Source organism: Leptodactylus fuscus, chromosome 11 (assembly GCF_031893055.1).
Source record: "Leptodactylus fuscus isolate aLepFus1 chromosome 11, aLepFus1.hap2, whole genome shotgun sequence".
NCBI lineage: Eukaryota > Metazoa > Chordata > Amphibia > Anura > Leptodactylidae > Leptodactylus > Leptodactylus fuscus.
In genome coordinates, this window is record NC_134275.1 from 36,073,499 (window position 1) to 36,096,488 (window position 22,990).

General features: G+C 43.9%; 1 protein-coding gene across 3 annotated transcripts in view; it reads left to right on the plus strand.

Moving 5' to 3' along the window:
- Positions 1-17,632, plus strand: part of PLXNB3 (plexin B3) — a 58,202-nt gene extending 40,570 nt beyond the window's left edge. For all 3 annotated transcript variants that reach the window (XM_075260426.1, XM_075260427.1, XM_075260424.1), the window contains exons 11-35: positions 297-419; positions 913-1,006; positions 1,794-1,963; positions 2,407-2,552; positions 3,183-3,288; positions 4,295-4,425; positions 4,512-4,688; positions 6,009-6,174; positions 6,284-6,523; positions 7,675-7,836; positions 7,956-8,104; positions 9,096-9,196; positions 9,291-9,508; positions 9,979-10,157; positions 10,245-10,311; positions 11,098-11,404; positions 11,612-11,715; positions 12,211-12,298; positions 13,005-13,171; positions 13,255-13,415; positions 14,185-14,332; positions 14,527-14,591; positions 15,341-15,416; positions 15,654-15,728; positions 16,685-17,632. In XM_075260426.1, coding sequence (XP_075116527.1) covers positions 297-419; positions 913-1,006; positions 1,794-1,963; positions 2,407-2,552; positions 3,183-3,288; positions 4,295-4,425; positions 4,512-4,688; positions 6,009-6,174; positions 6,284-6,523; positions 7,675-7,836; positions 7,956-8,104; positions 9,096-9,196; positions 9,291-9,508; positions 9,979-10,157; positions 10,245-10,311; positions 11,098-11,404; positions 11,612-11,715; positions 12,211-12,298; positions 13,005-13,171; positions 13,255-13,415; positions 14,185-14,332; positions 14,527-14,591; positions 15,341-15,416; positions 15,654-15,728; positions 16,685-16,789 — 3,525 coding nt within the window. In that variant the 3' untranslated portion in view covers positions 16,790-17,632. The remainder of the gene's footprint in view (positions 1-296; positions 420-912; positions 1,007-1,793; positions 1,964-2,406; positions 2,553-3,182; positions 3,289-4,294; positions 4,426-4,511; positions 4,689-6,008; positions 6,175-6,283; positions 6,524-7,674; positions 7,837-7,955; positions 8,105-9,095; positions 9,197-9,290; positions 9,509-9,978; positions 10,158-10,244; positions 10,312-11,097; positions 11,405-11,611; positions 11,716-12,210; positions 12,299-13,004; positions 13,172-13,254; positions 13,416-14,184; positions 14,333-14,526; positions 14,592-15,340; positions 15,417-15,653; positions 15,729-16,684) is intronic.
- The last annotated feature ends 5,358 nt before the right edge of the window (positions 17,633-22,990 follow it).

Consider the following 22,990-nt stretch of genomic DNA (forward strand, 5'->3'; position numbering starts at 1 on the left):
GAACAGATCACTCTGCAGAGACCTAGCTATGGGGAAAGCGACTGATCATGTGTGTCCACCACCACTCAGGTCATTGGGTGGACGTACACATTGCTATAACTGTATATATACCAGGGGGCTCTATACTATGTAAATAATGCACGACTGTATCTTTTTCAGCAGCATTAAATGACATACATTGTTATTGTATAGCTCACAGAAAGTGTACAGTCTGCTGACAGACTCCCTGTCATGTCGGGTGTCATTATTGGTAGAGTACTTCCCAATCTTTACAGTCTGCTTCCTTTACTCCACAGGGAGGAGCTCTAGAATTCAACTGTATAATAGACCTGGAGGAGGCGCCTATCACCCTGCGAGCGCAGATTGAGAAGATGACTGCAGGCGGCGACCAATATAAAGTGCACTGTCAGACTCATAAGGTTGGTGAGCGCTTTGTGTCATGGTTCGGTTGCATGTGATTCACATCACAGGATTTTAAAAGGATTGATTCATTTTCGTAATCCATTTTTTGCTAGAAGAGATCCCCCCAAAAAAATTGATCATAAGTCCCATAGCCCAGGCCCCAAGTGATCAGCCATAATCTACGAGGAAACCAAGCAATAAGTGTTCAGTTATCCTGCAGCGCCGCCACAGGGAAAAGAAAGCATTGCATAATTCTCGTAAATGTCAAGGGGCTGTCTGTGTAGTGCAAAGACTTGCTGGCTCCTCCAGAGGGAGACACTCTTTCTACTCTCTCATATTAGGCTGTTTTGAACTATATAGAATTTTTATTTTTTAATAAAAAAAAAAAAAAAAAAACTTTTATAAAACTGTATTATAAATATATCGGCAATTCCTTTGCTGTTTAATGTGACAACACCAGAACATATAGGGCATGGTGATTCATTGTCTGCGACTTCTTCTTTCTGTTAGTATGAGTACCCGCTACACGTCATGGAGCATCAGGTTCCTGTCTATGTGAAGAAAGGGGACGTGTACCGTGTGGACAACAAGGGGGACATTAAAGGTATATTGAATGTCTTTGTGAGTTATCCACTCTCTTCTGGTCCTTCCTATTGAGACCACATGCATGCTTGATTGAACCGAGCATGCATATTGATGCGGGTTTGGTGAAATAGCTGTTGACAGAAGGGCATTCAGAAGACCGTTATCTAATGGGTATAGCTAGCATTACTCAGCTTTAACTTACTGTATCAGAAGTGTTTGTGAGTTATTCACTCCCTTCTGGTCCGTCCTATTGAAAACACATGCATGCTTGGCTGAATGGAGCATGCATGTGAATAAGGATTTGGTGGAATAGCTGGCGACAGATGGATCATTCAGCTGACTGGGGTCCGTTGCAGCCATATTTGCTATAGAGCAGCAGGATGGGCAGTGCATGCCACTCCATTTATTTCAGTGGGGCCACTGGAGTGCTGCATTTCAGCTCTGCTGACGGACCCATTGAAATGGATAGAGCCGTACAAAATACCCTATGATCAATGAGGTCCAACAGCTGTATAGGAGGGAATTTGTTCTAATGGGATGACCCCTTTAATGCTAGTCGTATACATCATTCCGATGGAACATGCAAGCAGTAGTATTGAAGCAAAGTTGGATTTTAGCCTATCTGTTTCTCTCTGGGAGAGGCGGTGCTAATTCTATTCAGAAACCGCTTATCTCATATGACCTATTGATATAACTCGCCCATACCTGTAAGCTATGGAGGAGGGTTATCCTCTCACCCTCATCTAACTCTTACTATTATCCTATCCTGTATTCTACATGTTCTCCATTGTTTTTTTTCCCCCCAGTGACTCTATATAACTGCTCAGTGGGTCAGTCAGACTGCAGCCGCTGCCAAGCCTTAGCGCCTGAGTACCAGTGTTTGTGGTGTGGAGAAGGCGACAAGGCGTCGTGTGTGCACCAGGATCAGTGTGAACAAAGCACCATCCATGTCTGCCCTACTCCGCTCATCCACTCGGTAAATAGAAAGGGCTATGTAGAGCGTTACCATTTACTAATAATGGATTATATGGGATATTGCTTTAGTATCAGAAATTTTACTAATTCCTACATTTGAGGTGCTTGTGAGTGATGTCATCACATGGCGCCTACAGCTCCCAAAGCCGGAGCACGCAGGGGCACAGTGATGAGGCGGGGGCTCTCTGCTCCTGCTTCACCGCTGTATTCAACTCATCTAGGTCCTCTCCAATCCAATACAGTTCTCATTGCGTGCTATGTATACAGCGATGGGGAAGCCATGGATGCTGATAATTTGCCCCTTCCTTCTGTATGGTATATTGCGCTGTCACTAACAACTCGTAGAGCAACTAACTCTGCAAGGACATACACATACAGCCTTGCAGAGTTCATTGCTGACTGCCTATTGAGATGAAGAAACTAATTATTTTTTGTACTTTTTAGTTTTCACCCATGACTGGTATTTTGGAAGGAGGGACAACCCTTACTATTAATGGGGAGAACATGGGGCAGAGAGCAGAAGAGGTGTCGGTGAGCGTATGTGACCAGCCTTGCACCCTGCTGCCAGATTTGTATGTCGTATCGAACAGGTTGGTATACCGCCCTGAGCTCCGATGACTGGTCACGTACACACTATTTCTGTATTATTCTTGTATTTCCTGCAGCATCATGGCTTACACGTCTTCGTCACCACTTACACAGTACTTCTAAGCCTTTGTTTACTGGAACGTTTCATTTTAGTGTCCGTCCACTTCTAAAAGTTCCAGTAGCGCCTGCGATCACCAGAGAGTGTCCTGAAATAGACGTGTTTATTAGTCACTTGGATCCAGACATACTTCTAATTGGTTACACTGTGGTTGCTGTGCCAAGTTTTATTTATGTCATGGCTCCACCTGCTGGCGGGTAGTAGTACTGCAGGAATAAGATTGAAACGTGAAGAGTTTTATATGGAAAAATAATACTTTATTATTTATATAGTGCCAACGTATTTCACAGCACTGTACATATAAGACCTTATCAAAAAGGTTCTTGGAATATCATACACATTGGCCAAAGCTTTGATATTGGCCGGAGAAGACGATCATCTAATTCATTTAGGGGTGTCCTGACTCCCACTTTGACATCCACAACAGCTGGAGTGCCCTAAGGCTGCTGTACCCTGTCTAAAGCCTTGTAACACAATGTTATGATGTTGATTTATGCTGACTTCGTACCTGCAGGATTGTCTGCACCCTGTCTGCTAGTTCGGGGGAGGTGTCGGGCACTGTGAAGGTTTCAGCAAATGGCCGCAGTCCAGGAGTTTCCAGTGAATTGTTCTCATATCAGGTGAGTCAATAATATGGAATGTCCTTGTATTTGGTCTGTGAAAACTTGTAGGTTCTGGAGATGTCACCGAGGGCCTTACTGTATGTTAGCAGAACAAACAGCTTGTGTGGGTATATAACACTCAAGCTGGCAGGGCATGCTGGGAGTTATAGTTATTTGATACCTGAAGAGCTTCACGTTGTAAGCCAATGTAGTATTGAACTCTTCCTCCAAAGGTCACACCAAATATTGATGAGACTTAGATTTCTTTTTTTGTTCATTCGCTTCATTTTGTTAATTAACAAAAATAAACTATTAACCCTTCTATTTCTGGAAGCATTCTTGCTATGGAGCATTTTTTTTCCTTACATGCCTAAAACCTTTGCAACATACTGTATTTTCCTGCGGTTACCACTAGGGGAGCTCTCTATGTGCTTTTACAGATTTAGGATGAGGACACATAATGTGGCCAGCGTAACATACAAATCTGCAATAGTCTGCCACCATTAGCCACCGCGGGTGAGTGGGGTCACCATTAGCCACCGCGGGTGAGTGGGGCTTCTGATGCCCTTGTTACCGCATTGGATCACCCTTATAAACTGTATAAATATGTAATCAGTGAGCTCCCCCTAGTGGTGGCTACAGGCACATAGTGTAAAGTGTACTGTAATGTAAGGCTACCTAATGTTTCCTCAAATGATTGACATGTCTTGATCGATGGGGGTCTGGGTGCTAAGGCCCCATGGATATAAGGCAAAAGCATTTAGCTCGGCTCTCCTCCGAGGTGTATGGACCTGTATACTTTCTATAGGTTGAAGCAAATCTGATTTAAGCCAGATGGAAACCAGCACTAAGCAGAGCACTTCTGCACCTTCACTTTAGCCTTTTTGGGGGTCTCCGCACCTGGACCTCCACTAATCAAATTACCCCTCATGATTCCGTATACTCTCTCTGCTCCATTTGCTTTTACTAAAGGCAATTGACATTAGGGCCTTCATGTTAGTAACATTTTTTTCTTCCACTACAGGACCCCATTCTTCAGAGTCTGGATCCACTAAGAGGTCCCATGGCCGGTGGGACAGTGATCACCATTTTTGGTTCCAAGCTGCTGACTGGTGACCAGATAACTATGACAGTGGGGGATTTGCCTTGTGAAGTGTTAGTAGTATATTCTCATGTGGTTGGGTTTTTTTTTGGAGTCATCTGTATTCAGAAGAAATAATTCACTATTCTGTCTTTCCCAGGTTTGGGGATTTATTAGAAGATCAGTTATATTGTGTTACAAGCCCCAGTTCTGTCCAGCAGGAGATTCCAATCCATGTGTTCTATGGCAAAACAATAAGACGTCTGGAGGACACATTGTACAATTATACAGAAAACCCAACAATTTCATCTGCTTCACCTTCCACAGCCTTCTACGGGTACAAACCAAAAACTTTAATATCAGTGACTTATCCCAATGATAGGCCAACAGAGGGTGATATTGAGGTCTGTCCCCCAGCAATCAAAATAATGAAGGATCCTTGACAGATCTGGAGGCTAAGGCCCCTTTAGTATTTGAAAAGCTTAATTATGTCTAAGGATGTGCCTGGTACTGCAGCCAGGCCAATGTACAGCGAATCAGGTCATTTCTAACACCCTATCTGAGCATAAGATAGAAGAGAGAAGCTGAGCTCTGTGATATATATTTTCATATGATAGAGGAGAAACGCTGAGCTCTGTAATATTTAGGGCTATGTGATATAGGGAGAGAAGCTAAGCCCTGTGATATGTAGGTTTATGTGATAGAGAAGAGAAGCTGAGCACTGTGATATATAAGTTTATATGATAGGAGAGAAGCTGAGCTCTGCGATATATAGGGTTATATGATAGAGGAGAGAAGCTGAGCTCTGTGAGATATAGGGTTATGCGATAGAGGGAGAGAAGCTGAGTTGTGATATATAGGTTTATATGATAGAGGAGAGAAGCTGAGCTCTGTGATATATAGGGTTATATGATAGAGGAGAGAAGCTGAGCTCTGTGATATATAGGGTTATATGATAGAGGAGAGAAGCTGAGCTCTGTGATATATAGAGTTATATGATAGAGGAGAGAAGCTGAGCTCTGTGACATATAGGATGATATGATAGAGGAGAGAAGCTGAGCTCTGTGATATATAGGGTTATATGATATGATAGAGGAGAGAAGCTGAGCTCTGTGATATATAGGTTATATGATAGAGGAGAGAAGCTGAGGTCTGTGATATATAGGGTTATATGATAGAGGAGAGAAGCTGAGCTCTGTGATATATAGGGTTATATGATAGAGGAGAGAAGCTGAGCTCTGTGATATATAGGAGGACATGATAGAGGAGAGAAGCTGAGCTCTGTGATATATAGGATGATATGATAGAGGAGAGAAGCTGAGCTCTGTGACATATAGGATGATATGATAGAGGAGAGAAGCTGAGCTCTGTGACATATAGGATGATATGATAGAGGAGAGAAGCTGAGCTCTGTGATATATAGGATTATATCATAGGGGAGAGAAGCTGAGCTCTGTGATATATAGGATTATATCATAGGGGAGAGAAGCTGAGCTCTGTGACATATAGGATGATATGATTTGGATCAGTATTTCTGAGTATAAAGCAGAGTGAATCCTGACAGGACTCCTAGGAGATACAATGACAGTCCTGCCTGCCTCGCCCACAACTTTCCCTGTATTAGTGTTGCATTTATCTTCTCTTGCATCTTCCACAGGGGAGGAAGGACAATTGTGGTAAATGGTCAGAACCTGGATGTTGTTCAGATTCCACATCTGTGTGCTTTGGTGCGGTCACCAGTGGAGGAGCCTCAGCCTGGAGAGGAGAAAAGAAGAAGGAAAAGGGGGCGAAAGAGGGAGTTCATACCCAGTCCTGTCCAGGAGGTGGGGCTAGTCATGGTCATCCGGCTACATTATCAGCTCAAACATTGTAATTTCTATCATTTCTTTCTTTCATTACGTTTACTATTTTTTTTGTTCCTTCCTTCATTAGATTAGTGAACCTTGTTACCAGAACTCCTCCACAGTCATGGAGTGCATTTCACCGTCTGTCCCCGACAACTCCATCCTTGTGGATGTCTTATTTGTACTAGACAATGTTCGGATTCCATTCAACAGTGTCGGGGAGAAAGAAAACTTCACTTACCAGAAGAACCCAGTCCTGAAGCCTCTGAACCGTGATAACCCCAGTAAACCGTATAGCCTAAAGCCTGGGAACGTGCTGGATGTGGAGGTAAAAACACAAAGTGCTCATCTAGTCCCTGTAGCAGGCGTGAGTGGGTAACTGGAGGCCATTCAATGGTCTTGTATTGTACAGTGTGTGATCAAGTGATCATATCTTCAAGTCCATGAAAAATTTTTAATAAATTTTATTAAAAAGTTAAAAAAAAATACAAATTCACAATTTTTCCCTAACAGTTTTATTATGTTAAAAATAATATAATAAACCTATACGCAATTGGGTATTGTTGTGTCCAAAACCACCCAAACTAAAAAGTGAACCTGCACATTGAATGGGATAAGAAAAATAAATAAAAAATGTTTGGATGTTTTCGTTCCTCTCGCCCTCCAAAAAATGAAATTCAAACTTATCAAAAAGTTGAGTGTACTCCAGAAGAGTAGCAATAAAAACTACAGCCCGTGCTACAAAAAATAAGCCCTCATATAACTCGATCAAGAGTTATGGCTCTTACAGTATGGTAAGTATTGTGCTAAAGTTAAAAACAAAAAAAAAAAACCCTTCTAAATTGGGAATAGCTGTAATTGTACTGAACCACAGAATAAAGTTACCACGTCATTTTTTACCACACGGTGAATGATGTAAACATAGAAGAAAAAATAACCACAAAAATTGTAGAATTAATTGTTATTCCTCTATCTCCTCCCCCCCCCCCAAAAAAAAAAAAAAAGTTCTTCAGTGGATTTTTTGTACCCCAAAATGTTACCGTTAAAAATACAGTGTTACAGCAAACTGAATCCTTCAAATCGCTATGTCAGTGGAAAAAATAAGTTATGGATCTTGGAACAAGGAGATGAAAAAAGCAAAAAAGTCTGTCCAGTCCTGAAGGCCAAAATAGACCTCACAGTAGCCACGTACCTGATGTCTATGGGGCCTCTGGACAGATGATGTCGGGGTGCAGAAGGGTCAGACTTGATCCTTTTTTTCTCAGGAGAGATAAGTCACCACCACAGATTGCTGGCGCACTCCCCTCTCTTCATTGACTACACATGCATGCTTGGCCGAAGCGATACACACCCCATAGGCCAAAATATATATATTTTTTTTTTTGTAAAGACTTGTTGGTGCACTTGAATCTTATCCTATATATTTATATATCCACTATCCGTTATGTTACAGTAATCACATCTTATATGTTTTCTTAGGGCGAGGGATTGGATTCGGGCATCAGTAAGCAAGAAGTACGAGCAATGATTGGAAATGGTGTTTGTACAGTGAAGACCCTCACCCACAACCACTTGTACTGTGAGCCGCCTCTTACTTCCCCGCAGCCGCTGGACTCAAGTGCTTCCCTGCCAGAATTTGTGGTTTGTAATCTTTAAAGGGTCCACGATGTGCCATAACATCCTACGTGGTCTCCTCCCCTTCCCCTGTGTATATATAGCCCTATTATAGACACAGCAGCCATATACTCTCCTTTACCTAGGTGCACATGGGAAGTCTCCGGTTCAACCTCGGACAAGTGAAATATGACGTGGAGGGGCAGTCTAGTTTCCCTAAAGAAGCCAAAATTGGAATAGGAGTTGGAGCAGCCCTGCTCATACCCATTGTGCTCATAATCATCTTCATGTACAGGTACGACTACAGATTTCGGTTGGTGTCAGAAGCTGGTGCCTTAGTAGTTAGCATGGATGGCTTGCATCTTTGAGGTCTCTGGTTGGTGTATGTTCTCCCCATGTTTAGCTGGGTTTCCTCCAGGCACACTGGTTTTTCCCTCCACTCCTAAAATGTACTAAATGTCTCCTGACATGTCTCAGGAGAGGGGTTCTCTGGAGAGTCTTTTATAATGTACGTTTTTAGATTCTATACCTCGGGGTTCTGGGTGGGTTCCAACCCCACAGCAGAAAACAGCAGAGGAAGAAGGAGGTGGAGTGTCCTGCTAGGTGCTTGGTTGGATCTTATAACCCGGGATCAGAACCAGCCCAGAATCCCTAGTTATAGCACGTAAAAAAAAACTTGAAGAACCCCTTTAAATAACTGTTTTACTTAAAACGTTATTTGGTGTTGTTCCTCTACTATTCCTCCTGGAAGTATAAAAATTGACAACTGGGTGTTACCTCTCCTCATATTGGTAGGGTGTGTCCTTGAAAACGCCTATCAATGATTGAACAGTGTAGGGAAATGCCTTACTAACAAAGGAAATCAGAGCACCTAGTTTATTTCCAGGAAGAATAACAAAGGAGTTCTAACATAAGATAGTCCAGAATTGTTGTTTTATGGGGAATGCTAAAATAGGCATGTCACAGAGAGGAGCCGTCCACTTTATAGTATTTTCTCTGCTCCTGAGAACAGGGAGCACCAGAGAGAGCTGAAGTACAGTATTGTACTGGCACTCCCACCAAGGTGTCTGCATCCACCAGAGGTTTGGCCACTTGTCCCATGGCTGCATATAAAAAGGGGGGTCTCAGAGGTCAGACCCCCACCGATCAGGATTGGTATTGCTGATCTCTGAACAGAACTATGGATTATGCCAGCACTATATAATAAATGAGAAACACAACGTGAGAGGAGAGAGTCACAATAGGGATATGATGGATAACTCATAGGAATGCTTGCTTTGTTACAGGCGGCAGAGTAAGAAGGCAAAGAGGGATTATGAGAAGGTCCTCGTACAGCTGGAGAACCTGGAGACCAGTGTCGGAGACCAGTGCAGGAAGGAATTTACTGGTAATGTCCCCGCGTCTATCTCTGATTTTTTATTTTTTTTCTTGCATTAGCTTTGGGTCTTGTATATCAGAATTCATGTATTTTCCATTTTCAGATCTAATGACAGAAATGATGGATCTCACCAGTGACATTGAAGGCTCAGGCATCCCATTCCTGGACTACACGACCTACACTGAGAAGATATTCTTCCCTGGTGACACTGTCTCACCGCTCAGGAAGAGCCTAGACGTTCTCGAGAACAGACGTAGCACTGTGGAGCAAGGCCTTACCCAGCTCTCCAACCTGCTCAATAATAAGCTTTTCCTTACTAAGGTACAAGCAGCGGCTTATCCCAGATGTAGTTTTTACTAAAAAGTTGACGTCTTCTGAATTAAAGGGGGTGTCCAGGGAGTTTCTTAGTATACGTTTCAGGCTGTTTCTGACCTCAAGTCACTTGTTAAAAACTAGCACTCGGACTTGGGTCACTCTCCCTCATTCCTACTCTCTCCATTTCACATGTATAGTCTAGCAGCCCACATAGCACTGGCATCTACCTGTGCATCCAGGAGAGAAGGGAAGGGTCAGAGTGACCCAGTGAGTGCTGGCTGTGATCACTTTGGGAGGGGGTGACGTGACCCAGGGTTGTTGGTTCTGATCACATTACCTGGAGTGGGAACCAGCCCAGGACCCCCAAATCCAGAGTAAAAACAAAACAGAAGAAATAACTGAAATGAGACTCCCTGGAGAACTCCTTTAAATTACATCAATATGGTATTAAAAATATAAAATCCCTTTTATCCTAGCTGATCGAAACACTGGATGCCCAGCCCACATTATCGCAACGTGACCGCTGTCATGCCGCCTCCTTGCTGACTGTAGCTCTGCATGGCAAACTGGAGTATCTGACTGATGTCATGAAGACCCTGCTGTGTAACCTGATAGACCAGTGTGTGGCCAAGAATCCCAAACTTCTTCTCCGCAGGTAAATGTTGTACTGCCCCCCCCCCATAAAGACGTTCCTGGTAGATACCATTCATATCAGAACATAAACCCCTCTCTCTATTATCAGGACTGAAACTATAGTGGAGAAATTGCTGACCAACTGGATGTCCATCTGCCTGCACGCTTTCCTTCGGGTTAGTAGTTTTAATAAGACATGGCCACCATGATCTAAAAATGTCAGAATTCATCCAGAGACCCCAGTGCCTTCTTTTTCTGGATCATTGGGGTCCCCAAAAGTCCTAAAAGAATGCCATAATGTTCTAAGCCTATATTCACATCTGTGTCGGAGTTTGTCGGGCACAGAGTCTGTCTGAAATGATGGACTTGCAAGCCAACTTTTTCATCCGGCGATGTCAGGGAAAAAACAGCAGCTAACAGACAGACCCTATTCTAGTCAGTGGGGCCCTTTAGGGCCTTGGATTGATCTACTTTTATTGTTTAATTTGTTCCTTCGATGGACCAAAAGAACAGATTAAACAACGCAGGTTTGAACGCACCCTTAGGTGGAAATACCCCTTTAATAATGTGGCTGTATAATCAGCTGATAAATTATAACTAGTGGTTTAATACAGTGAAAATGTCCCTTCTTACGGGAGCAGCCATTTTGTTGAAGATTTTATAAACCTGCAGCCTACAATATTTGTTTTGACTGACATAAAGGAGTTTTCAGGGACCAAATATAGATGGTTTATCGATTGGATAGGCTGTCAAGATCAGATTGTGGGGGGGGTCCAACTCTTGGCAACCCCACTGTCAGATGTTTGAAGAGGCCGTGGCACTAGGGTGAGCTTTGTAGTCTCTTCATCGTTTGTAGCATACACCAGTCACTAGTGTTATCTGACATTTTTATGAGTTTCTCCATCTTTTATTGCTTCTTTTTATAGTGTTAAGCACTCATACACCTTTTTTCCTCCCCGCAGGAGGCTGCAGCGGAGCCTTTGTACAAGTTATACCGCGCCATTATGTATCAGGTGGACAAAGGTCCGGTGGACGCAGTGACTGGTAAAGCCAAGCGCACACTGAATGATGGTCGGCTCCTGAGGGAGGATATTGAATGTCGGCCGATGACGCTAACTGTTATAGTGAAGAATGGCACAGAAGTGCAGCAGGTGCCGGTCAAAGTGCTGGACACCGACACCATCACACAGGTTAAAAGGAAGATCCTGAACCATGTTTACAAAGGATCTCCATTCTCCCAGCGACCTCCTGTCCATACACTTGACCTGGGTAAGGATTAGTAGGATAAATCTACACTTACATTCTTATAATATAGTTCTGTATGGTTTCACTAGGAACTGTGTAATACTTTGTTTCTCCTGCAGTGGTGCTGTAAAGGAATTAAAGGGGTTTTTCATACTGGTAACCTATCCTGTGCGTCAAGCTGCTTATTGTACAGTTCAGAAGTTGAATTGTAATATATATCTGTCTCTACAGAGTGGCGCTCTGGTCAGGCAGGCCATTTGACACTCTCAGACGAGGACCTGACGTCACTAGCACAGGGTCAATGGAAGAGGCTGAATACACTGAACCATTATAAGGTATGGGATTAGGTGTGATGCATCCCTCCCAAACTATCCCATATTCAGTGGGTAATGTCCTGAGTGGCATGTCCCAATTTCGGTTCTATCTGTGTCCTCAGGAGGGCATTATACTTGATAGGGGCATTAAAATATGTGGGGGCCACAAGGAGGCATCATGCAGTATGGTTGCCAAAAATGGACATTATACTGTATATTAGTCACAAGGGTACATTATATTCCGTGGGGGCACTGAGGGAACATTATACTGTGTGGGGGCACTAAAGGGGCATTATACTGTGGGGAGGCAATTAGAAGGCCTCATCAATGTGTTACACAAAAGAGGAGCCAATTACTGCATGGGGGCACAAAGGGACTGGATGGAGTTAGAGGTTTGGCCGCAGTATGCTGCACATGCCGCAGGTTTTCTCTCTGGCCCCTGAAAGTTGGAGGTTTGGGGACGTATTTGTGACTGTCAATCACACCAAGTTTTACCAATCTCTTCTACTTTAACAGGTTCCAGATGCTGCAACTGTAACTTTAATACCCCGGCTTCATAATAATCAGTGTGAGACAACAAGCAACAACTACATGGGGGGAGAAAGTGAGTATTTCCCTTCTTACTTGTTATATCTACCGTAGCACTGCTAAGCCACATTGGCACTGGTCCCCCTTGGGGCAACACAGTTTACAATAGCATTTGTGTCCTTAGACTAGTGGACACAGATACATTTGAAGACTGTGTATCAGGAAGCCCCAGCATTTCTGAAATAGCACCCTAGCCACCCACTAGAGATGAGCGAACACTGTTCATAACAGCCATTCCGAACAGCACCCTCCCATACAAATGAATGGAAGCGGACGGCACGCGGGGGGGTTAAGCGGCCGGCCACCGGCAAAGTCTGCGTGCCAGGTGCTTCCATTCATTTCTATGGGAGCGTGCTGTTCGGATCGGCTGATCCGAACAGTGTTCGCTCATCTCTATCACCCACCAGAAAGACTAATAAAACAGGGAGGAAGGAAAGTAGTAGGACGACAGAAGAGAAGGAGGACCAACAATGCCACTCCGCCCCCTCCTCTGCAGGACCTACATAGAAATGGTCACATGATGAGATTTGTGCAGGTCCTGAAGCCAAAGAACTGCTGTGTTGGTGTATTGGGTCTATTATAAAGAGTCTTGTTAGGGAGCCTGTATTTATGTGGTCTTGATAGGGTGTCTGGTCACTATTTTGGATGAAACCCCCCAAAAAATTTTTTTACTGCGTCCATCCCCCATCACTTTTCTTACTTATCACTTCTGTCCGTATCAGAGACTCCAATGCTGGAAGATGGTGATGAGGGTGGCATCAGAATATGGCACCTGGTGAAATCTGTGGAGGAGCCAGAAGTGTATAAACAGCGGCGGAGCAGCTTACGGGAGAGAGAGCGCGCCAAAGCCATTCCAGAAATCTACCTAACACGCCTGCTGTATATGAAGGTGAGGATACGGAAGAATGGCTAGCAGGGGTGAAGGTGTCTGATGTGCACCAGCAGAGACTTACCTAGCTTTACCCCTCGCAGGGAACATTGCAGAAGTTTGTAGATGACACTTTCCAGGCGATGTTGGGAGTCAATCGACCTGTCCCCATCGCCATCAAATACTTCTTTGATTTCCTGGATGAAATGGCTGAGAAACATGGCATTGCAGATAAGGAGACAGTTCATATCTGGAAGACACACAGGTGGGTACAGTTAGGTTGGGCTGACGTGGCTGGTACATGTGGATGTCATTGTTAAATCCCCATCCACATGTATCGTGGTTTGCATTGCTGCATTTGGTCCATGATAACTTACCTCTAGTGTGCACAGTATTTCACTTCTTAGAGCAGAAGTTTGTGCTCCAGAGCTGCTCCTCCTGTTACAAGGACTCAGGAAATTCCCCCGTATTTCAGCAAGGAATGACATTAATAAAGAAAAATGATGGCTTACATGGGTATTCCAGCCATAGTAAGACGCCACAGGATTGGGGGTAACTTGCTGATCAGTGGGATCTCTAACGATCACGAAAACTGTGGTGTTTTACAGTCAGTAAACAAAAATGTACGTCTCTGATCATTTCAATGGGCCTGCCGGAGGTAGCAGTGGGATGTAAATAACTTACCTCTGGCAACCCCATTAGAATGAACAGAGTCAGTACATACATTCCCAGTTCTTATAATTGGTCGGGGTTACAGCGGTCAGACCCCTCCACTGGCCAGCAAGTTACCTCATTTTCATTCTTTTATGTGAGGCTCAATTTCCCCAGTTCCTGCTGCACTCACTAGTTTACTCAATATATACGGTATGGTATAAAGCCGCCACTAGGGGGAGCAGAGTACATACAGATTCTAACAATAATGTATTCTGCACATAACTGGAGGCTCGCTGATGTAATAAAAGCATAAGGCATAGACTAAAAAGTTGTAATAATAATGAACCCCGAGGAACATCTGACTCTCTGCTTGGCCACAGCTTGATGCAGAGGTTCTGGGTGCTTATACTGAAGAACCCTCAGATGGTCTTTGATATTGAGGTGTCGGAGAATGTGGATTCCATCCTTTCAGTCATTGCTCAGACCTTCATCGACTCGTGTACCGTCTCCGAACATAAAGTGGGCAGAGTGAGTATATAATAATGATGATGGTGGAAGAAATTGATATCATAGATTTTTTTGTGTTTGTATATATTATGTTTATGTGTATATTATATTTATGTGTATATTATGTTTGATAGATGGTGATATGTACACTATATACGTATTTGTGGAGAGATAAATATTCAACCTGAGATGAGAATGTTCTTGTTTCATTGTAGGACTCACCTGTCAATAAATTACTATATGCCCGTGAAATCCCACGATATAAGCAGCTGGTGGAGAAGTAAGTACATACCCAACCATTGTAGAAGACTTACTGGCCTTCTGGTTTTGGCGGGTCTCAATGCTCGGAGCGACAATATAAATGGGCCTAGATCACTAATCTGGGGGCTGCTCAAGGGCGCATCCTCTATGGTAATTGTGCATGACATGGCGGCATTTACCACATGTTTCTGACCGTGTGTTGTGTATGCAGCCAGGTGATCCATCTCATCCAATCTACCTAGAAGGATAGACCAATTACGACTCACCATACAGCACCCCAAGTAGTCTGGGGGGTATATTTATAGGGGCAGTAGAACAGTAGGTATGCTGTTTTTAAGGGAAAACAGAGTGTAGCCACTTGAGCCATAAGGATGGGCGTAGTTGAAACTGCATAGGACAAACAGGCAAGCAGTTTTGATGTCATTTTCAGTCCAGTTTCTTAATTTTGAAGGTGAAACATATTTATATAATATGACTTACCTGCAAAATTAAGAAACTACAGCAAAAAATGCATCAAAACTCAATGTATTTTTTTTCCCAATGCAGTTTTAACTGCATCATGTGAATGTACACTAAAGGGCCTGTACAAGATTACAAACCGCGCTGCCCATGACTATGGCTCGTGTCTGCTATTGTATCTAAAAATACTGGTGGTTGAGTTGCAATACCATGTACAGCCTCTGGACAAGTGTGGTGCTGTTTTATATTTATTTCAAACTTGTTATATCTGTAATTTTAGGGTTCTCAATCATGTTGTTCCATCCATAGGTACTATGCTGACATCGCAGACACCACCCCTGCTAGTTATCAGGAAATGAACTCCTATCTCACAGAGCTGTCGGGGGTGAGTAATACAAATCTCCCGGGTTCAATGGTTTTTATGGAATTTTTTCATTATAATAGAAGTCTATGCACAAATAGGAATAAATGGGCGTAGAAAGTGGTTAGTGTGGAGCTTCATTTCAACATGGCATCATGAGTATGTAGCTTGCAGGGCCTGAGCTATAGGGCATGCAGTGGAATCTATATCTGTATATATGTATATTATATGTTAAATATGAGCCCCTCTGTCTCCTTTCAGATACACTCAGATGACCTGAACTCTCTGGTTGCCCTACAAGAGCTGTATAACTATATAAACAAGTACTATGATCCTGTAAGTACAACGTTTATAGCATTTTATCTTGAGCAGACTACACAAATCGATTACAGATATAAACAACACCCTGAGCTTCCTCATCCTCACCTATGGTTGTGCAAGCTTGACCTTAACGGGGATTCCCAGGAATTATTAATTGATTACCTATCTTTAGGATTGGTCATCAATTGAAGATCTGTGGGGGTTTGACACTCAAGGCCCTGTGGATCATCTCTTTGAAGCAGAAGTGGCATTCCCAGAGCTCTGCTTCATACGCCAATTGACATCACTTTCATTAGTCACATGGCCTGATCCCAGTTCAGTCCTGTTCAAGTTATTGGCCTGAGTTGCAATACCAAGCACAGCCATTGCACGATGTATGGCGCTGTGCTTGGTGAGTACTGAAGAAGCGACAGCAATCACCCAAATACTGTAGCTGATCAGCTGGGGGCCTGGATGCCAGACCCCTGCCAGTCTTTTATTGATAGGGCATCACTTATTTACCCTGGAAAACTCTTTTATTCTAACTATAGAGTTGAGCTCTTTGGAGACAGTCCTTGACTTTGTAATCATTAGAAACGAATTGGACAGGTTGGATTTCAATCTGGAATATTTTCTCAGAGATGAGCGTCAGTTGTTGTGTTTGGCAGCCACTTATCTCCATCCGAATATTACCCTGCCTAGTCCTTTGTTTCCCTTGGAGAGGTCTGGGGGCGGTTCACTCTCCTCTCTCCTTTCAGAACTGTTGCATGCTCTGCCAAGTTGAGGCTGCATGTGTATGAAGGGGGTCAGGCTGTCAGATGAATGACTGTTTGGGCCACATCTCTGAAGGTGAAGGGGCACTTTTATTGTCCCTTAGACTTACCCCAGCCCACGTGGCTTCCATCTCAGCCATGTGTGTATAGCTAACGCCGCCATGATGACCTCTGTCACATATGAGTAGACCCCACTAACCCTTCTTTCTTTTTCCACAGATAAGCCAAGCTCTGGAGGAGGATCCCAGTGGGCAAAAGATGCAGCTGGCATACCGCCTGCAACAGATCTCTGCTCTGGTGGAGAACAAAGTGACAGATCTATAATGGATTCCATGTCGCAGGACTTTCACCGACCTCCCATAGTAATGAGTTACGGGATCATCACCTGGAGATGCGGATAATGGTCTCCGGCTAGGATTTTAGTCCATGTTCCCATCCAATCAGAAGATGTGGGATTGGGGAACTCTTACGTCACTGGATGACACCCATAGACTTATCAGAACAAATGACATTTACTGTTTTAGCACTTTCTTTCCACAATACAGAAGCAATGCCAAGTTCGGCCATATTGATTTGAGAATTCTTTACTTTCTTCACCAGCCCTGCAGTGCACTGCCTACCTCAGTGGAACTGTATAAGTGCCTTACTTCTGGTTCTTCCTGTGGTCCGTCAGGGTCCAGCTCTTACATGTCAGACTGTAGAAGGGTGACAGTATACAGCCCAGGCCTTGATCCCTTCTTTCTGTGGTCCGTCGGGGTCCAACTATGACCTATCTTAGACTATACAAGGGAAGGGTGACAGTATACAGCCCAGGCCTTGTTATCTTTGTTCTGTGGTCCGTCAGGGTCCAGCTATGACCTATTATAGACTATAGAAGGGTGACAGTATACAGCCCAGGCCTTGATCCCTTCTTCCTGTCATCTATAGGGGTCCCTCTATGACCTATTATAGACTATAGAAGGGTGACAGTATACAGCCCAGGCCTTGTACCCTTCTTTCTGTGGTCCGTCGGGGTCCAGCTATGACCTATTATAGACTATAGAAGGGAAGGGTGACAGTATACAGCCCAGGCCTTGTTACCTTTGTTCTGTCATCCGTCAGGGTCTACCTATGACCTGTTTTAGTCAGTAGAAAGGCAATGGTATGCAGCCCCAGCATTGTTCCCTTCTCGCCATCTTTCATGGTCCGTCTATGACCCATCTTAGTCTGTGGAAGGGCAACAGTATACAACTCCAACCTTGTTCCTTTCTCCGTTTGGTCCATTGGGGTATACGTATAACCGGTCTTAGACTGTAGAAAGGTGACCATGTGCAGCCCCGGCCTTGTTCCCTTCTTCCTGTCATCTGTCAGGGTCTGTCTATGACATGTGTTAAACTATGGAAGGGCGACCGTATACAGCCCCGGCCTTGTTCCCTTCAGCTGTATAATATGGAACTAATAGATAATACACTGTGCGGATGTATATTCTAGCTATATGGCAGGAAAGAGGTGGTAGATAACGGCGGTATTAGCCATAGTAACCAGCAGGATTTCTGATTGGTTGCCATGAATCACAATACCGTAGTGCACACTTCTCGTTCATGTCACCCGATATACTGTTATACTGTATGTGTGTGCTTTTATGTTCTATGTGCTTGTGCCTGAGCCTCTTACTGGACCAGCCCTGGAGGAAGGACTCATTGAATACAGAGCACTGCTTGCTTTAGCCAATAGGGGCCATATTGTGTGACTGAGACACCAGGGTGTTGCCTTTGAGAGGTCCTCAGTGTGACTGTTGTGTCTGGTGGTGGTACCCCAGGGGGCAGTCTTCATCAGCGCACTGTGTCTGTCTCCCCCGAGCGTTTGCTTTTGTTTGTTTCTAACTTATGCAAAGCCTGTAAATAGATATAACTATATTTATTGTTCTTTTTATGCAGATTGTTTTGCAAATAAAATGATTTTTTAGAAAGTGATTTGTCAGTTTTTACCTTTTTTCTGTGTGCCGCCCTTCATGCCTGTGTTTTAAAAAGGACCTTGCACCATCTTCACCAACTCCAATTCATTGCACCCTGTAATAGGAGTTGCTCTGCTGATTTTGACACAGTTGGAGTTCTTTCTCAAGCCCCCACCATTCCTGAGCAATCGTTTGTTATTTTCAGCATAGTAATACTCTCTACTGTCAAGTGGGCGGTCCTGTGTTTCTGCTGTAATCTAGGACCACCCACCTGACAGTAGACTCCATAATTGTGCTGCAGAGTAATATGTTCACAAAGAGGAATTTGGCGCTGATTTTGAGGTGGGTTCCTGAATCTGCCTCCCATTGTTTTCAGTGGGAGACAGAATTTGTAGCAGGACGCTGAAAAAATAAGAGTTCTGTTTGATGTTGCTGCGGAATCGGCAGCTGATTTATCCGCAGAACCCTCCACGTGGGACACTCGGCTGATCAGCCCCATGTATCTAAGCCTAATCAGCAAGATGGAACATAGAAGGGAATGCTACCTAAATTCCTCTTTGTTTTCCCACATGTGAATGGGACCTTAGAGTGAGTTCCCACATCGGAAAATGAGCAGGAATTGGAGGTAGATGTCCCCCCTCCCCCAATTCCTCTTCATTTTCAAGCCCCTGGCTCCACATGGCCAAAAACATTCCACCATTGATTGGCCCCACATGAATGTCTCAAGCTCTGAAATCCGCAGCAAGAGCAAGTGGGTTACTTATTTTCTCAGCGTCCTGCTCCGCTCTCTGCCACCCATGGGAGGCAGAATCGGGTTGGAATCTGGCGCTGATTTGAGGACGGAATCCGCTTTAAAATCAGCAGCAGATTCTGAAGTGTAAACTGATCCTTATGTCGGTTGGATACAAATGGTCAGTCAGAAGCAGCAAAGGTCCCGTAATTCAAGCCAGACATGATTGCTTTGAAGGTAAATCCAGAACAAAGTCGTCCCACAATCGATGTGTTTTTCATGGTTGTGTACATGAGACCTTAGGATTTACCTCTTCTGCAGTTACCCCTATTTAGATGTGTTTGAGCCTGTTGATCATTGATGTGTGTATCCCTTTAATTAGATTTCTGATTGTTTAGACTCCACCCATTCCCTTTAAGTACCATAGCAGTAGTCGTCATCATATCTCCCAGGTGGAGGGTCTCCCATGGTATCACCAGGTGCCCCTGCTCTCTACACTATCAGCCCCACCCCAGCGATCACAAGACTCCATCTCTTCTTAAATCTCCAGGTAAGGAACCATGTTTGCTCTATGTACATATTGCCCTTTGATATATGAGGAAACGTTGTTGTGTAAGGAACCATTTCTGGCCTGAGAAGTGGCCGCATCGGTCCTCGCCGCTCACCATAGTGTTAGGCCGGGTTTACACCCTCAGCTTTTTCAATGCAGTTTTTGAAGTTAGAACCAGAAGTGGATTGAGTAAAAAAAAAAAAGGCAAATTATTATATGTCCTTTATAACCCACATCTGGCGTTGGCTATTGTAGTGTTGTAGTGAGGATGCAGGTCTTCTGGAATAAGTCCACTATGAGATGGTTACTCTTGTAGATCAGAACACTTTATTCCATGCTCCATCATGGCTCCCTGTATAACAATTCCTCCCCCTAAGCTCAGCTCCTCCTCCATTACTACCTCACTGTTGCTAGGCAGACAAAGCAGAATAAGTAAGCAGAACAGAACATACAGTACTTACTTATAACAACATCACATCTCTCCCCTTCTTATAAAAAAAAATAAAATAAAATGCAAACATTATAAATGAACAATAAATAAAAGGTCCGAACTGAAAAGAAAATTTTACTGCAGAACATAGTCCCTGAGGTGCGTTGGTGGCCTTCGACTCATCCTTGTCGGGTAGCGTTGAGACATCTCGTTATCAGAAACAGTCTGTGAATTTTCAGTATCTCTTGTTGGTGTTGCTGAACCAGTTGTACCTGGTGAAATGTCCTCATCATCTGTCTCCTCTGCACTTGCTCCTGGGTTGTAGTCACGAAGCTTTTTAAAATGGGAGACATTTCGTGTCACTTGATGACCCTGGCGTTGAGCAGTAACCATGGTACCTTTGACGTGTGTGACTTGAAAGGGTTCTGGATGATAAGGGGATGATAACTTGTCACTGGGTCTCAGCCTTTTAACAAGGACCCAGTCTCCCACATCCAGCTGTTTGAAGCAACAACTTCTCTTATCTGCATATCTTTTCATCCTGCCTTTGGCAAGGGAATCATTGAGGACCAATGGAGTCTGGACATGAACTACTGGGATGTTTGGAAGCTTAATGCGCAAAGGCCTGCCGAAAAGTGCAGTCGCTGGCAGAGTTCCTGTAGTAGAGTGTGGGGTGGCTCTGTACTGTCTAAGGAATCTGTACAATTCTTGCTGCAAATCCTTGTGTTCCATGGTAGCAATCCGAAGAGTTTTGTTGATTGATTGCATGAAGCGCTCCACTTCACCATTGGCTTGAGGCCAGTAAGGAGTTATTTTCCTGTGGTTAAAACCAAGATAAGTTGCAAAAGACTGAAAATCTGCACTATTGAAAGGTGGCCCATTGTCAGTCTTCACTGTTTCAGGTATGCCATATGCAGAGAAGATTTTGTCCAGTTTTGGTATGACAGCTCTTGCAGAGGTGGTGGAAACGGGTTCAATGACTGGAAACCTAGAAAAATCATCTATGACAACCAGTAAATAGGAATGATCTGGCAAAGTGCAGAAATCAACACTCACAGCAGTCCATGGATTGTCTGGCAGAGGTGTCATTTGTACTGGTGCTCGGCTATGGTCCACCGTAGTTGCTTGGCAAGGTATACATGTGGCAATAAGTGCTTCCACTTGTTTATCTAGTCCAGGAAACCATACTTTCTCCCTAAGTAATTGCTTTGTTTTAACTATACCTTGATGGGCCTCATGGGCCAGATCGATCACTCTACTCTGAAGTTTCTGAGGAATGACCAGGCGGTTGTCACGTAGTAGTATGTTTGAGTCAGATACAGAAAGAGAGTGTCTTGCATTAAAGAAGGCCTGTAAATATGCTGTTTGGCCCTGCGGTTGAAGACGAGTCTCAGCTAGAAAAGAGTTCCAGTTCTTAGACCGAACAGTGTCAATTACCAACTGAAGTTGGGGATCAGAATCCACCGCATGTTTAATTTCTTCGAGGGTCATTGCTCTTGGCACAGAGTGTGTAACAATGAAATTTACATGCTCCTCAGCTAAGACAGTGGCAGGCAAGTCATCTTTGGTAGACTGTGGTGAAGGGTGTCTTGAAAAATAGTCTGCAGGGTTCCCAGCTCCTGCCTCATATCTCAAGTGAAAGCGATAGTTCTGCAGGCGGAGTAGCCAGCGTTCAAGTCGTGGGGGTGGCTTTGATGAATGTTTATTGAAGATTGGAATGAGTGGTTTATGATCACTGACCACTGTGAATGGACAACCAAAGAGGTAAAGATGAAAATGAAGGCATCCCCATACAACTGCGAGAGCTTCCCTCTCAGTTTGAGAATAGCGCTGTTCCGTTTCTGTTAAAGCCTTGCTCGCATAGGAGACTGTGGAGATACTGCCAGTTTTGGACACCTGAGTTAAAATTGCACCAAGGCCTACAGGACTGGCATCCACAATGAGCTCAGTAGACTTTAGTGGGTCAAAATAGGCCATGACCGTGTCACTAGAAAGACTGGACTTTAGTGTGTCAAATGCTGATTGATGTTCAACTGTCCATGACCAAGGAGTATCCTTTTTAGTGAGTTGTCGTAGGGGTTCAGAAACAGTAGCCAGATCAGGTATGAATCGTCCACAGTATGTGACCAGACCAAGAAAACTTCGAACATCTGAGACATTTTGTGGCTGGCTAGCAGAGGTTATGGCTGCTACTTTCTCAGGGTCTGCAGAAACACCATTTTCAGAAAAAATGTAGCCAAAAAAATTCAATGACGTCTTGTTGAACTCGCATTTTGATGGATTAACAGTTAAATTGCAGGTTTGCAGTCTCTGAAAGACTTGTTCTAGGTGATTGTCATGTTCCTCTTGGGTTGTGCCAAAGATAAGGATGTCATCACTAACATTGAGGACTCCAGGTATTCCTGAAAGAACCTGCCTGATAACATTCTGAAAGATTTCTGCAGCCGATGAAATGCCAAAATTCAGCCTCTTGAACCTTCTTAGACCGACATGAGTGCTAAAAGTTGTGATATATCTGGAGTCTGGATGCAATTCAAGCTGATGATAACCAGATTTTAGATCAATTTTTGAGAATACTTTTGCACCATTTAGATCTGTGAGAATATCATCAATGGTAGGCGTAATGTGCCTTTCTCTTTGAATGGCTCGATTGGCATGTCGCATATCCACACATAACCTGATTTTACCAGGCTGCTTAAGTTTAGGCGCAACAACAATTGGTGAGACCCAGGGAGTTGGGCCCTCGACACGTTCAATAACATCATCTGTCTCAAGGTCTTGTAGCTCTTTCTCTACTAGCTTGCGGACATGGAATGGGATGCGCCTGTGAGGTTGAACTGACGGCTGGACTGACTGGTCAATGTGTAATTTCACTTGAAAGT